The 15421-nt window shown below is 49.3% G+C and overlaps 2 protein-coding genes across 3 annotated transcripts in view; both read right to left on the bottom strand.

Moving 5' to 3' along the window:
* Nucleotides 1-1468: 1468 nt before the first annotated feature.
* LOC311368416 (interferon alpha/beta receptor 1a-like) lies at nt 1469-9992 on the bottom strand. 2 transcript variants are annotated; one of them, XM_084487222.1, is made up of 7 exons: nt 9835-9992; nt 7501-7618; nt 7196-7359; nt 6466-6644; nt 6211-6352; nt 3705-3835; nt 1469-1669 (listed from the first exon to the last, which is right to left on the bottom strand). In XM_084487222.1, exons 1-7 carry the CDS (start codon nt 9878-9880, stop codon nt 1496-1498), a joined length of 954 nt encoding a protein of 317 aa, XP_084343348.1. In that variant the 5' UTR covers nt 9881-9992; the 3' UTR covers nt 1469-1495. The 2 variants fall into 2 exon arrangements, with proteins under 2 accessions (XP_084343348.1, XP_084343349.1); XM_084487223.1 differs by having other exon boundaries at nt 7501-7612.
* Nucleotides 9993-13044: 3052 nt separating this feature from the next.
* Nucleotides 13045-15421, bottom strand: part of LOC311368388 (interferon alpha/beta receptor 1b-like) — a 15891-nt gene continuing 13514 nt past the window's right edge. Inside the window, exons 7-8 of the mRNA XM_084487190.1 lie at nt 15095-15264; nt 13045-14557 (exon numbers count right to left, since the gene is read on the bottom strand). Of these exons, the coding sequence (XP_084343316.1) occupies nt 14281-14557; nt 15095-15264 (447 nt within the window). The 3' untranslated portion in view covers nt 13045-14280. The remainder of the gene's footprint in view (nt 14558-15094; nt 15265-15421) is intronic.

Here is a 15421-nt window from a genome sequence, read left to right as displayed (position 1 = left end):
TGACCGATACTATTCAAGGGCCATATAGCCTTCTATTGTGTCTCTGATATAGCTTCAAAACAGGTGGTTTGTGATCCCGGTTGTGGGCGGGTCCACATTCTAGGAACCCCATTCGGTCCGACCCCCCCACCCCCTTCAATGAGAAGTTCCTGGGTTAGACGAGACTCTTTCAATATTCTTGTTTAAATAAACTGCTTTGCGAAACCGTCTTATTGTTATAAAATAAACCCATCTTGACTTGTAGCTCTTCGTCTTCAGTGTTGCAACCAGCTGTCGCACATTGTGTTGAACAGGTGGTCCTCCTCCTGGAGGTGAACAGGTCTTCCACCTGGAGGTGAACAGGTGGTCTTCCACCTGGAGGTGAACAGGTGGTCCTCCACCTGGAGGTGAACAGGTGGTCCTCCTGGAGGTGAACAGGTAGTCCTCCTGGAGGTGAACAGGTCCACCTGGAGGTCCAGTAGGAGTCCGGTAGGAGTCCAGTCTCCCTGGCCAGGGTTCATTGTTTATTGCAGGTCCTTAATGTCCACCTGGACATGTGGAGTAGTCTCCACATCGGAGACACTCGCATTTGAAGTAAAATTGCAACCAGTTTGATTATTGCCAATTTAAAGTGATTTAGTCATGTTCACATCCCACAAGGTCACTTTGATCAATTAAATGCAATGCAATTGATATCCATTGATACATCCATTTATATATCGCAATACATTACAGTGTAATGTAATTCATTGTATTTATTGCAACATTACTTTAATTTACAAAAAACCTTTTAACAATATCCATCAATGTCTCAGAAAAAACAATACCACTCAAGTTTAACAAAATATAGTTTATTTAAAAAAGATTGGGGGTGATGGAACTTCATAATGCTATAGAACCCTGCTTCTGGTGGAAGGATGTGTCTAGTGGTCGGACTCCTCTGGGCAGACGCACTGCATTGTTCTCCTCAGGAACTCAGCCATGTCCGGCCGCCCGGGGCCCCTGGGGGCCCCGCTGTTTCAGCTGGAACCTGTTGGGTTCAAAGCTCATTGTCCTTCAGCGAGGGGCTTAACCCCTCAGGCATTGAACCCTCGATGGCTACAGTCACTGTGATGAGTGGTGTAACCTGTGATAGCTGCTCAGCCCTACTGACAGTGAGTCAGTAGAGCTGAGCCCCTACCCCTACTGACAGTGACTATAAACCTGTGTTGATGACATGCAGGTGTTCACACCGTGGCCTGGACCTCTGGGGGTCTGGGGGGCAGCATCCTCCCCTACCCCGGCTCTCCATACCACTACAGTACTGACGCCTCTCTGACCCCTCCCCTCGCTGACCTCTGGCCCCTCCTCTCTCTGGCCCCTCCCCTCGCTGACCTCTGGCCCCTCCCCTCTCTGACCCCTCCCCTCTCCTCTCTGACCTCTGACCCCTCCTCTCTGACCTCTGGCCCCTCCCCTCTCTGACCCCTCCCCTCTCCTCTCTGACCTCTGACCCCTCCCCTCTCTGACCTCTGACCTCCTAGCCGAGGGTGTGTGAGGGGCGGTGACCGCCGCCGGTCCCCGGCCCCGCGGCGGGGGCCGATGCGGGCCCGTCCGAGACAGCCTGCTCTGCTGTAGGCACGGCGACCACGGCGGTGACGGCGCAGGTGGTCTCCCTGGCAACCAGCAGGGGCTGATGGGCCTTGGAGCCCAGCTGTGAGCACAGAGGGAGAGAGGAGGTCGTCTTCATGGGGGTGGAGGTCACGGGAGTGTATGGCCACTACGACTGCGGTGGCCTGTACTGGCCTGTATTGTGTAAGGTGCTTCCAAAAGGAAGTGTATCGAGTTGCGAACTGTCATGTCGAGTCATGGGGATATTCGTTTTACCAAAGTGACATCAACTGTAATGGTGCCACGGTCAATGTCTGGTGGCTTCAGCCGGTTTCTTTGTAGGACAGGGCGGAGGTAACAGGCCAGTTACGTTTCTCAACACACTGTCCTCTAATTGCATCCGTAGTAGTAAAACACATTTATAGACCTTTAATTATCGTTATGTATTGATCATTGATCTTGATAGCAGCAGGCGCCACAAGCCGATGTTTACCTGCACTGCGGTACCTGAATAGGTACCTGAATAGATACCTGAATAGGTACCTGAATAGGTACTTTGTTAGGTTATGGAAGAAATGTATAGCTTTCTGTCTAATTCCCCTTACTTTAGTTATATTATGTTTGGGTCTGGGTTCCATGTGAGTATATGGGAGGGTTACTGGAGGGTGTGTGCATGTATATGCTGCCGTATGAGTGGTCTGTGGCTCTAAAAGGATTATGGGATGCCATGGACCCCGGGGGGCGCATGTCGTCACGAGAGAGCGACTGTCGACGCGACGGACCCCGTTTGACACCTCCTGTAACTAGATAACCCTAGAAACCCGCTACACCCCAACCCAGTCATTACCTCTTTCTGTTAATGGGATGACCTTAATCAAAACCTGAACTAACCAACTCTGAGAGGATACACCGCTCACGGAGACAGACCGCGCTGGCCCCAGGAGTTCTACAACGGCCCATGGGTAAGAGAACCCCCCCCCCATGAGAATACAGCTCACTGTGGAACCCAGAGCCCATAGTTCAGGCTCCTGTACTCTCTCCTGTGGCTCTCTTACCTCTCTTATGTAAGACTCAAGGTTAGAACTACCCTGAGGTGTTAAGTTCGTAACAACTTGAATAGGTACCTGAATAGGTACCTGAATAGGTACTTGAATAGGTACCGCACTGGTTGCTTTTGATAACCTAGAGGTGTTCAGTTTTACATTTTTGGATACCAAATTTCCCCAAAAGAGTGATAAGAAAAGTCTACTTTGAGTTATTGACCAGGAAAAACGCCTCCAAAACATGGATATATTAAAGAATGCACTCCCAATTATCCCAATCCCCCTCATCCGCAAACTGCCACTCACTACGGTCTTTTACACTTAAAAAATCTGTTAAACGCATGTTCTTAATACTGGATCTTTGAGGAAGGAGCGTGCTCGTCTCCTAGGCCATAGGAGACTGGTCTGCACTAGGCCATAGGAGGCTCATCTGCACTAGGCCATAGGAGACTGGTCTGCACTAGGCCATAGGAGGCTCGTCTCCACTAGGCCATAGGAGACTGGTCTGCACTAGGCCATAGGAGACTGGTCTGCACTAGGCCATAGGAGACTGGTCTGCACTAGGCCATAGGAGGCTCATCTGCACTAGGCCATAGGAGACTGGTCTGCACTAGGCCATAGGAGACTGGTCTGCACTAGGCCATAGGAGGCTGGTCTGCACTAGGCCATAGGAGGCTGGTCTGCACTAGGCTTTATGAGGCAGAGAGGCTAAGCTGCTTGTGACCTTACAGCAGAAGGCCACGATGTCTTTGATGCTCTGTCTGGCCTGTGGTTGATGTGGACGTCAGAGAGAGGGTGAAGCTTCTAAGTAGCACACTTGGAGTACAACGCCACGGTGCGTGGTGCATTTCTGACTATACACTATTCCATTTCTGACATGTCCACTAGAGGGCACTAAAGTCTCCTCACCTCACCTTTAATGCCAACAACGTGGTATTTAGTGTTATCAACTTCTAATAATGATAATTCATTAAAATGTAGTTTAATGCTATTTAACATTAGTCTTCCTCTTCCCCCACTGGACCCTCTCTGTTTCTGCTTCTAACCGGGGAGCTGCACAGAGACCCTGATACAGGCCAGCATGGGGAACCTCACCACCATGCTGCTGGGCAGCGCGTAGGGCTGCAACATCCTCCAACGCCTCCTGGTCCACAAGAAGCCCAGGACCCCCAGAACCACCAACAGAACCACCAGGGGCAGCAGAATATGCCAGAGCAGAGTGGGGCCTGGAGAGACACAGGGGGAGGTGTCATCACACTGGCACATACAAACAGTACTTAGCATTGTGTAGCGTCTTATCCTAGCTATCTTTGTTGTATACAGGGAATGGGTTAACCTAGCGATTGTTATGGCGCGTTTCCACCCAGCGGTACGGTACGGTACGGTGTGGTACGGTACGGTGTGGTACAGTACGGTACGGTACGGTGTGGTACGGTACGGTGTGGTACGGTACAGTACGGTACGGTACGGTACGGTACGGTGTGGTACGGTACGGTGTGGTACGGTACAGTACGGTATGGTACGGTACAGTACGGTGTGGTACGGTACGGTACGGTGTGGTACGGTACGGTGTGGTACGGTACAGTACGGTATGGTACGGTACGGTACGGTGTGGTACGGTACGGTGTGGTACGGTACAGTACGGTACGGTACGGTACGGTGTGGTACGGTACGGTGTGGTACGGTACGGTGTGGTACAGTACGGTACGGTGTGGTACGGTGTGGTACGGTACGGTACGGTGTGGTACAGTACGGTACGGTGTGGTACAGTACGGTCGGTACGGTGTGGTACGGTACGGTACGGTGTGGTACGGTACGGTACGGTGTGGTACGGTACAGTGTGGTACGGTGTGGTACGGTACGGTGTGGTACAGTACGGTACGGTGTGGTACAGTACGGTGTGGTACGGTACGGTGTGGTACGGTACGGTGTGGTACAGTACGGTACGGTGTGGTACGGTGTGGTACGGTACGGTGTGGTACAGTACGGTACGGTGTGGTACGGTGTGGTACGGTACGGTGTGGTACAGTACGGTACGGTGTGGTACGGTACGGTGTGGTACGGTGTGGTACGGTACGGTGTGGTACAGTACGGTACGGTGTGGTACGGTACGGTGTGGTACAGTACGGTGTGGTACAGTACGGTACGGTGTGGTACGGTGTGGTACGGTACGGTGTGGTACAGTACGGTACGGTGTGGTACGGTGTGGTACGGTACGGTGTGGTACAGTACGGTACGGTGTGGTACGGTACGGTGTGGTACAGTACGGTGTGGTACAGTACGGTACGGTGTGGTACGGTGTGGTACGGTACGGTGTGGTACAGTACGGTACGGTGTGGTACGGTGTGGTACGGTACGGTGTGGTACAGTACGGTACGGTGTGGTACGGTACGGTGTGGTACAGTACGGTGTGGTACAGTACGGTACGGTGTGGTACGGTACGGTGTGGTACAGTACTGTACGGTGTGGTACGGTGTGGTACGGTACGGTGTGGTACGGTGTGGTACGGTACGGTGTGGTACAGTACTGTACGGTGTGGTACGGTACGGTGTGGTACGGTACGGTGTGGTACAGTACTGTACGGTGTGGTACGGTACGGTGTGGTACAGTACTGTACGGTGGTACGGTACGGTGTGGTACGGTACGGTGTGGTACGGTACGGTGTGGTACAGTACTGTACGGTGTGGTACGGTGTGGTACGGTACGGTGTGGTACAGTACGGTACGTGTGGTACAGTACGGTCGGTACGGTGGGGTACGGTACGGTACGGTGTGGTACGGTACAGTGTGGTACGGTGTGGTACGGTACGGTGTGGTACAGTACGGTACGGTGTGGTACAGTACGGTGTGGTACGGTACGGTGTGGTACAGTACGGTGTGGTACGGTACGGTGTGGTACAGTACGGTGTGGTACAGTACGGTACGGTGTGGTACGGTGTGGTACGGTACGGTGTGGTACAGTACGGTACGGTGTGGTACGGTGTGGTACGGTACGGTGTGGTACAGTACGGTACGGTGTGGTACGGTGTGGTACGGTACGGTGTGGTACAGTACGGTACGGTGTGGTACGGTACGGTGTGGTACAGTACGGTGTGGTACAGTACGGTACGGTGTGGTACGGTACGGTGTGGTACAGTACTGTACGGTGTGGTACGGTGTGGTACGGTACGGTGTGGTACGGTACGGTGTGGTACAGTACTGTACGGTGTGGTACGGTACGGTGTGGTACGGTACGGTGTGGTACAGTACTGTACGGTGTGGTACGGTACGGTGTGGTACAGTACTGTACGGTGGTACGGTACGGTGTGGTACGGTACGGTGTGGTACGGTACGGTGTGGTACAGTACTGTACGGTGTGGTACGGTGTGGTACGGTACGGTGTGGTACAGTACGGTACGGTGTGGTACGGTGTGGTACAGTACGGTGTGGTCCTTACCGTACCGACAGCGATAAATGGTTGCTTCTCTTTCTTCTGACTAATGTACTTATTAGTTACTTATTGTGCGTCGCTTTGGATAAAAGCGTCTGCTGAATGTCCTACATGTAGAACCAAACCCAATATACACATGTTGGATTTGACACACACACACACACACAGTTACCCAGGGTGGTGGTGCAGCGGGGGGGGGTGTAGGGGCTGTGCTTCCCGAAGGCGTCGCTGAAGGCCTGGACCTGCAGGCAGTAGCGCGTGTGTGCGGGCAGAGACAGCGTGTGGAGTGTGGTGTTGAGCGTCTTCTCCTGGCGCTGCAGACAGGAAACACACCGTTTAACACACACACACACACACACACACACACACACACACACACACACACACACACACACACACACACACACACACACACACACACACACACCTGACTGGGTGCGTCCTCCGTCCAGAAGCGGAGTCTGAAGAACATGGCCGCCTCCAGGCTGTTCTGGCTGAGCAGCGAGCTCATTGGCTCGCCGCTCTCCGCCATCGGCTCCTTGAAGCTCACGGTTACCATGGCGTCGCCCGCCTCCACAACCAACTCAGACGGAGCCCCGAGGTCCGCTGTAACCGGAGGTAACATACATTGTAGCTATCATGGGATGTCTGATACGATCAACTACATCCTTCCAAAAAGTTTCTAATAAATCGATTTTTCATTCGATGCTCACACCGAGGTCATCAGGTGGGGAAGAGCAAACTGAGCCGTGATAATCTCTCCATGGTTCCTCCTAACGTGATATTAGACACACAGGGCAGCAGTGGCTCAGGAGGTAGAGCGGGTCGGCTGGTAACCTGAAGGTTGCTGGATCGATCCCCGGCTCCTCCTAGCGGAGTGTGGAGGTGTCCCTGAGCGAGACGCCCTCACCCTGACTGCTCCTGACCCGCTGGCTGTCGCCCTGAGGGGTCAACTCCGCTGTCGGTGTGTGAATGTGTGATGAATGGGTGTACATCGCTTTGGATAAAAGCGTCAGCAGAATCCCCTCAATGTAAACTGATTTCCACTCCACTTTTCTATTGTGATTCTACTTTGTTGAGACCAATCCTATACCAGAGGTCTGTCTGTCTGTCTGTCTGTCTGTCTGTCTGTCTGTCTGTCCCCCCTCCCGTCTCACCATCAGCATCCGGACAGAACTTCAACATGGCCCAGGCTGACCTCTGACCCCTGGCCTCCGCTCTGACCCTCAGGACGTACTCCCCGCTGTAGTCCAGGTGGGCCGAGTAATCGCAGTACGTCTCCACACCCAAACAGATGTCTCTGTGGGAGTGGGAGTTAGAGCTGAGAGAGAGAGAGAGAGAGAGAGAGAGAGAGAGAGAGACACAGACAGAGACAGAAAGAGATGGAGAAAAACAGTAAAAAAACAAAAAAAACAACTACGATAAGGATAATAGAACTACGATAAGAACGTGCAGTACTTACAAAGCCGCCTGAGCTGTGAAGTTGGCCATGGAGCCGTAGCGCCACCGGAGGACGTAGCGGGTGTTGACCGCCTTCATCCTCAGCTCCTCCGGCTCGGGCAGATCAGCGGCCGCTGGCGCTAAGAGACATCACGTCATCGTTCAACCACCTCTTTATCTGTCTGTGGCTCCATCTGCCTGTCTGTCTGCCTGCCTGTCGGTCTGTCTCTCAGTTGGCCTGTCTGTCTCTCAGTTGGCCTGCCTGCCTGCCTGCCTGTCTGTCTGTCTGTTCATTCTATCATGCGTGGCTCGGTGCGCCCGGTGAATCTTGAATCTGAACCACAGGAGCAGTATCGGTCCTGACAGAGCAGGAAGTCACCGCAACAGAAAACTGAAGTGAAGAGCGTTTCCCCCTGCATCTCCTCAGAATGTGAAGCTCGTATTATGCCCTATAGTTCAACTTCTACTAGCCGTGAAATGCTTACTTTGCCTGCTGCTTGGACTGTGAGTAGACAATAAGAAGTTTGCAGCAGCCCAACATCTGGGGCCGCAGCACCACCCGCGTCCTTGCTCTGGAGGAGCCCAATAGAAGTCCCCTAGGTCGGTGGTTCCCAAACCTTTCTGGCTCACGGCACCCCCAAACATATTTCTCTCCATCCACGGCACCCCTATTTTTTTTATTTTTACTCTCAACCTCCTTTGTGCCATATTTGTACTTCATGCCATTTAATTTAACCTTTGTGATATGATGGACAGGCCATAACTGCTTTTATTATAGGCACTACTATGAGAAGGTGAGGTTTATCTCATTTTTGTTTTATTCAAATGAACCACTCTCTTTAATTCAACTAATTTAATAAAACTTTTGAGAAAATAGTGAACAGAATATGAACAGAAACATCAGGAATAGGCCTTCAACTAAAGTGCATAAAACATCTGTCCCTCTCACAAGTGTATCACAGCCAAAATACGTATTTAGGCCTCCCACAATGGTAATAATTGAGCAATTGGCTGGCAGTAACAAAAAATATCAGAAACAAACCTTCAACATAAAGTTCACAAAAATATAGTTATACTCGTTGTCTCCACAGACAATTTATCAATTTAATGGGACACATGTGCCTGTCTCTGACTGCAGTTTGTTAATGCGAGGAGGGATTGTGGACAGTGCAACACGGAGGTCCTGTTCAACTGACAGCCTTTGCCTCAGTTTATTCCTAGGTTGAAAAATCGTTAATGTAAGTGAATGTGAGAAAATAATTATTTCCTGGTCCCGTTTGAATTGTGCCATGAATGTCAACATATGTTGTCTGTGAATTTTTAATATAATTTTCAGTGCTCTCAAGTTTTGAACTGAGGAGTGAGATTTTGCAGGGTTGCCAACTTTTGTTTTTTGGCCGGAGTGAGGCTCTGTAGAATCTTATAATGCTTACATCGCGGGCGGACGGGATTTGATTCCTGCCTGTTCCACTGTTAAATAGCGGCGCAAATTGGTGGGCGCTATCCTGGTAATTTCTCTGCGTGAGAAATAAGTGTGGCGTGTGAGCGTGTGAATGGGTTGAATTGCATGTGTCTCACGCCGAATACGTGAGACTTGAGAGCCCTGAATTTTTCATGTTAAGAGTTTGACAGTATATTGTATGATTCTTCGGCTAGCAGTTATAGAAAACAAAAAAACAACAAAAAAAAATTATGTCATTAAATTATCAAGCCTTGGACCATTCCGCGGCACCCACTTGGAAAGACCCCGGTTGACACGCGGTCGAAACCCGTGGGCGTGCGCGCCCCCGTGTGTGCGTGCTTCCTGAGGGTGCGCTCCGCATCAAGTCGCTCATAGAAGTCGTTCAAAAGCAGACAGAGGGCGTCTCCGCTCACTGCGGGGGGCTCTCCGTGGGGTTCCTGTCTGAAGTCAGACTCCACTTTGTCCAGAGTCTTCTCTTTGCCCTGTTCTCCTCTCAGCTGTTCATTCCTGTGCAGCGTCTGTCCAGCTCACCAGATGGTTTGGTCCAGCCGTTGTTTTTGTATCAATTTCGTATATATACACATATATATAAAAATATATCCCAATATCCGTCTCTCTACGGACCAATAAGCCCCTTAACCCGCAGACATGGTGATGACGAGACCTACCGTATGCGTGTTGTGAGGCTGTTATGTTGTTAGTCCTACCTCTGGTCCAAGAATTAAGAGGAAGGACAAAGAACGTTGTCCAGAAATAAATGACGTCAATGATATGACTACACTAATACTTAATACTTCTATTAATACTTAATAATACTCCGACATGCAGCAGCTCGCATATCACAACCAAACGCTTGACTCAGTTTGTCGAGCACAGAAATACTTTGCGCCTTACCTGATAACACGATCAATCCCAGCAATCCCAAGAGCTTTATGGGCATGTCTCCCGCCCCACCACTGACCAACGACCACTAACACCCGGCCATCCGCGGGACCAAGAGGAACCGCTGCCGCCGCTGTGTGTGTGTGTGTGTGTGTGTGTGTGTGTGTGTGTGTGTGTGTGTGTGTGTGTGTGTGCGCGTGCGCCCTTCCGCCATACCAGGCTTAAGAGCGCATAAGAACTGATTTCAAAATAAAAGCCACTTTCCGGTGGACGTGATCGTGAACGTCCTTTCACATTAATTCAATAAATCATTCTGCCAATAAAGTAAATTCAAACTGATAAAAAAAAAATACATGAATAATATAAAATAATTACCGATGCAAACATTATTTCAAAGAAAAATACTTACTATACTATACTGTAGCGACCCTGGGACTCTCTTAATGTATTTCGTTGTCCGGTGTTGTTCCATGTGCATGCGTTGGAGTGTTCTACCTGTCAATCAGTGTGGGGGGCCAATCGCCAGGTCAGCTGGGGGAGGGGCTTGGGAGAACAGGAGGGTGGGGGCAGGCGCGTTGAAGGGGTCTGCGTTCTCTGCAGTGTGTGTGTGTGTGTGTGTGTGTGTGTGTGTGTGTGTGTGTGTGTGTGTGTGTGTGTGCCGGTGAATCAGTTGTTGTGTGTGTCTTTTGGCGTTCGTTATGGCGCTACAGTGACCAGGCTTGCACTAATAAATGTCCGTACAGTACTTATGACTGGACCTTCCTATGTCACGCGGGGTCATTACAATACTTAGGTTCATCAAAGATAAATCAAAGATTTGTCTTTTCAATTGTGTGACTAACTAGTCCACCTACATGAAGACGAGTGTCATTGAGAAAATCCCCGTTTCCACAAACCAATGTCCCTTAAGAGTGATGGAGAACATGTCAGCATGTCCCTCAAACAGCACCAGGGCCTTCTGATGTCGAGACGCTCAATGAAAGACCTCCAGAAGGTCCCTCAGAGTGGCCCTCAGAGTGGCCCTCAGTGGCCCTCAGAGTGGCCCTCAGTGACCCTCAGTGGCCCTCAGAGTGGCCCTCAGAGTGGCCCTCAGAGTGGCCCTCAGAGTGGCCCTCAGAGTGGCCCTCAGAGTGGCCCTCTATGTGTCACTGAATAGTGAGCTGTGTGTCACTCAAATAGTGAGCTGTGTGTCACTCTAATAGTGAGCTATGTATCTCTCTGAATAGTGAGCTGTGTCTCTCTCAATAGTGAGCTGTGTCTCTGAATAGTGAGCTGTGTCTCTGAATAGTGAACTGTGTCTCTGAATAGTGAGCTGTGTCTCTCTGAATAGTGAGCTGTGTCTCTCTGAATAGTGAGCTGTGTCTCTCTGAATAGTGAGCTGTGTCTCTGAATAGTGAGCTGTGTCTCTCTGAATAGTGAGCTGTGTCTCTCTGAATAGTGAGCTGTGTCTCTCTGAATAGTGAGCTGTGTCTCTGAATAGTGAGCTGTGTCTCTCTGAATAGTGAGCTGTGTCTCTGAATAGTGAGCTGTGTGTCTCTGAATAGTGAGCTATGTGTCTCTGAATAGTGAGCTGTGTCTCTGAATAGTGAGCTGTGTGTCTCTGAATAGTGAGCTGTGTCTCTGAATAGCTCTGCTGATACTGTGAGGTTAAAACATTATCCGGAAGTTAAACTGTTGTGTGGAAACAGGAAGTTTCTCAATGACTGGAGATGTATACTCTATAATTGTGTTTGACTAATTATTTTCACAATTGAAAATACAAAGCCTTGATTTTCAAAGCCATTTTTTTCTGAAACAGTTAGCAGGCGATACTTAAATAAATCAATTCATACACGCTCATACCGTAATGCCTCGTATATACGCGCAGATCTACCGCAGAACAAGGGGCTGTTTTGAGCTCTCAAAGTGGAGCCTCCATTAGGAGTTGAACCACGTCGTTCTGCTCTTGTGATTGTTTTGATGTCTTGTGACATCTCCCATCAGACCATCCAAGAATAATGTCTTCTTAACTAACTATAACCGATACATAACCACAACTAACCCAATACCTAAACTAACCATCTCTAACCTAATACCTAAACTAACCATCTCTAACCCAATACCTAAACTAACCATCTCTAACCCAATACCTAAACTAACCATCTCTAACCCAATACCTGAACTAACCATCTCTAACCTAATACCTAAACTAACCATCTCTAACCCAATACCTAAACTAACCATCTCTAACCTAATACCTGAACTAACCATCTCTAACCCAATACCTGAACTAACCATCTCTAACCTAATACCTGAACTAACCATCTCTAACCCAATACCTAAACTAACAATCTCTAACTAATACCTGAACTAACAATCTCTAACTAATACCTGAACTAACCATCTCTAACCTAATACCTAAACTAACCATCTCTAACCTAATACCTAAACTAACCATCTCTAACCAAGGCGGGGCTACCTACAGTTAACCATCAATAACCGTATACAAATCCAGGTATTATTAAACCTGTAGCTAAACCAAACCACGAGTCGGTCTTCAGGTTTCTCTTCGTCCCCACGGAGTCCAAGGCTGTCCAGGCAAAGACAAGACGGGCCAATCAGAATGTCTAAAGGTCTTTAATATGTCCCTCACCGCAGAGAGCCTGGCAGCAGCCCACAGCACTACCACCACGTACAATTCACATTTTAGCAGCAGGCTTCTCTGTACACACTTCACAACAGCTTCGCAATACAAATGTTTCACTGGCTGGGCACACAGAGAGCTCTTCACAGGCTGCAGGTTGTTGAACAACACAATGCCCTTCGGTTATTTAAGATGAACTGGAGCAAGACATATGGATATATTGTATTATTATTAAGGTTTAAGTTCTGCATGTTCCTGCTTCAATTGTTTGACTAAAGTCTCAAAGACATAATTTGGTTTCCACTGAAATGCCCCGTTCGAATCCCTGTTCGTAATCGATGCATACCGTGAACATTTGAGAATTTACCTCTAGAAAATAGATTTACAAAAGTTGCATACCCAATATGATAATTCATCGTTAAGCAGGTTAAGAGAATGTTATTGTAATAAATACAAATGATAGGATGACAAAAACAATGGATGGCTTCTAGGTTTCAGAACAAAATCTATCTTCATATCTGAATGTTATTTCATTTTGATGAGTAAAGTAAAGACAAAATCAAGACAAATCTAAGGTGAAAAAAACGTCCAAGATGGGAAACGATAAACATACGTTTATATATATTTAAGATTCTATAAGAATCGACAAGGAGTAGAAATGTATTCACAATCAGTTTAACGTTCTCTCTTCAAACACAGTTGTGTATAAACACACAATGTACATTCAACATCAACTCAAAGTTTGACATTTCCGATTCAAACTAAAACAATTGACACATTTAGTTATGAAGTAAGAAGAAGGGTCTTCTGCCTCAGCCTCTCTCCCACATGACTGGGCTGCGGCCAGCGGTTGTTCTCTTTAATCAATTAATTCACATACTTAATAAATAATGGTCAAGTCAACAGCCATCATCCATTCTGCACCTCCATGTTTCCTATTGAGCTAATCGAATGATGCGCTCATACACAATTGTTGTCTTTTGGGCAGGAGGGGGTAGGGGATGTGCATGTGGCGTAGATTTGATGACATTGTTTGGGGGACAGCGATTTCACTACTACAAGACAAGATAGTCGTTTCAGTCCCTTTCGTTTTCTGTCACTACAAATTTGACACTATCTTTTTTTCTTTTGACAAATGAGATACTTAATGATGTGGTAATGTCACATAAATTAGAAAAACCCTGGCAGGAACATTTCATGGAGATTCAGATTTAAATGGGAACTTAAATGGAGCTTTCAGCAGGGCCTCCAACGACAGTTGTCAAGGTTTTAGAAAAGGGCCGGATGGGATTCCATGACAGCGGCGGTGAGGGCTGAGCAGTCCACAGGAAACGACCACTCTAGAAAATAACTCTTAGCCCAGAGTAACACTTATTATATTTTAAAGAGAATTTCCACAACTTAACTACTTTCTCCATTTTTTTCCCTTAACACAGTAATAAGGAACTTTGTTCCCCTGAATTAAGTGCTTTTGGGTTAAGTTTAGAGCTCAACAGAGAAGGCAGAATTAACATCAACCCATCTATGTGCTGCTCATGATGGTGCTTCAATCTTTTAACGGTCACTTCGGCTCATCGCAGTTTGAGTTTCTCTGCTCTGGACGCTGTGATGGTAATCGCACCATTCACAGAAAGTACTTTGCCAAATTTCATGAAACGGGTAGATGGTTCAAAAGGACCTAAAACACAGCGGACAGGGCCTGCTGTCTGTCAGCAGGGGGCCAAAGGGACCCATTTCCCCTCGCTTCCTCTTTAACTCCCATTCAGTGTTTCAACGCTGGAAGGACATCTTCTCTGCATCACTGACGTCTGCTCCATGTCCTCTGTCTGTCCTTCTCAGACGCCCATGTCCATGATGCCCTCGTCCCTCACGCCCCAGTGGGCCGCCGCCGCCGCCACGCCCGCCTTCAGGCCCATGTGCTCCAGGCCGACCTGCTCCAGGCCGACCCGCTCCAGGCCGACCCGCTCCAGGAGAGCAGTGGACGCCCCCCCCCAGGGCCCCTGGGTGCCCAGCGAGGGGGGGCCGTGGATGCAGTGGTGCGGGGGGCCCGAGCCCCCCTCCGTGGAGTAGACCCCAGAGTCTCCGCTGCCACCGCTGTCCTGCCGATTGTGTCTGTTTCCAGATGTGCAACATCATCACATTAAAGGGGTGACATCATACTTTGCTTCATGTTGTATGACGTATGTACACATGTTTAACGTCTGCTCAACTAGAACAATCTGAGTCAGAGCCAGGGGGGGGGGGGTTTCACTCCCACAGAGAACGCCCTCACTAAGAGCGTCAAATGGCTCGTTAGCTCGTTAGCTCTGGTGTGGACGGGCAGCTCAGTGGACCAATGGCTGGCTGCACCCGTTCCCACGGAAACAGCCTGGAGATAGGTGACCCAAGCACCGCGTCGGGTCACACTAGGTTATACACAGCCTTTAGACATTGATCTACACTCGCTATCGACGCCGAGGGCCAATATCAACATGGAGCCTGAGGCTGCAGACATGGGGTCTACCCCCACATGGTGTCCGGCCCTCCTCTGTACTCAGTAGGAGGGCTGGAGGTCTGTGTATCAACGCCCTTGCTGACCACTACATGTTAACTATTCCCCCGTGAATCCATTTCACTGACGACACAGCAGATCAATATATACAAACTGACCGTGGGTCTGGCTCCAGGCCTGAAGGGGGCGCTGTGGCCAGCGCAGGCAGGTGGACCTCCAGAGGAACCACCTGGGGACAGACGCTGAGCCTATCACAGGTCAGCTCAGACTCCGAGTCAGGGGTGAGCAGCCGCGGGGCGTCCGAGCCAGGGGACAAGTCCATGAGATACTGAGAGAGAGAGAGAGAGAGAGAGAGAGAGAGAGAGAGAGAGAGAGAGAGAGAGAGAGAGAGAGAGAGAGAGAGAGAGAGAGAGAGAGAGAGAGAGAGAGAGAGAGAGAGAGAGAGAGAGAGAGAGAGAGAGAGACGGTGGATTCAGACACGGTGG

This window comes from Micromesistius poutassou (genome assembly GCF_964030765.1).
Source record: "Micromesistius poutassou genome assembly, chromosome: 23".
NCBI lineage: Eukaryota > Metazoa > Chordata > Actinopteri > Gadiformes > Gadidae > Micromesistius > Micromesistius poutassou.
This window is presented reverse-complemented; position numbering and strand designations above follow the sequence as displayed.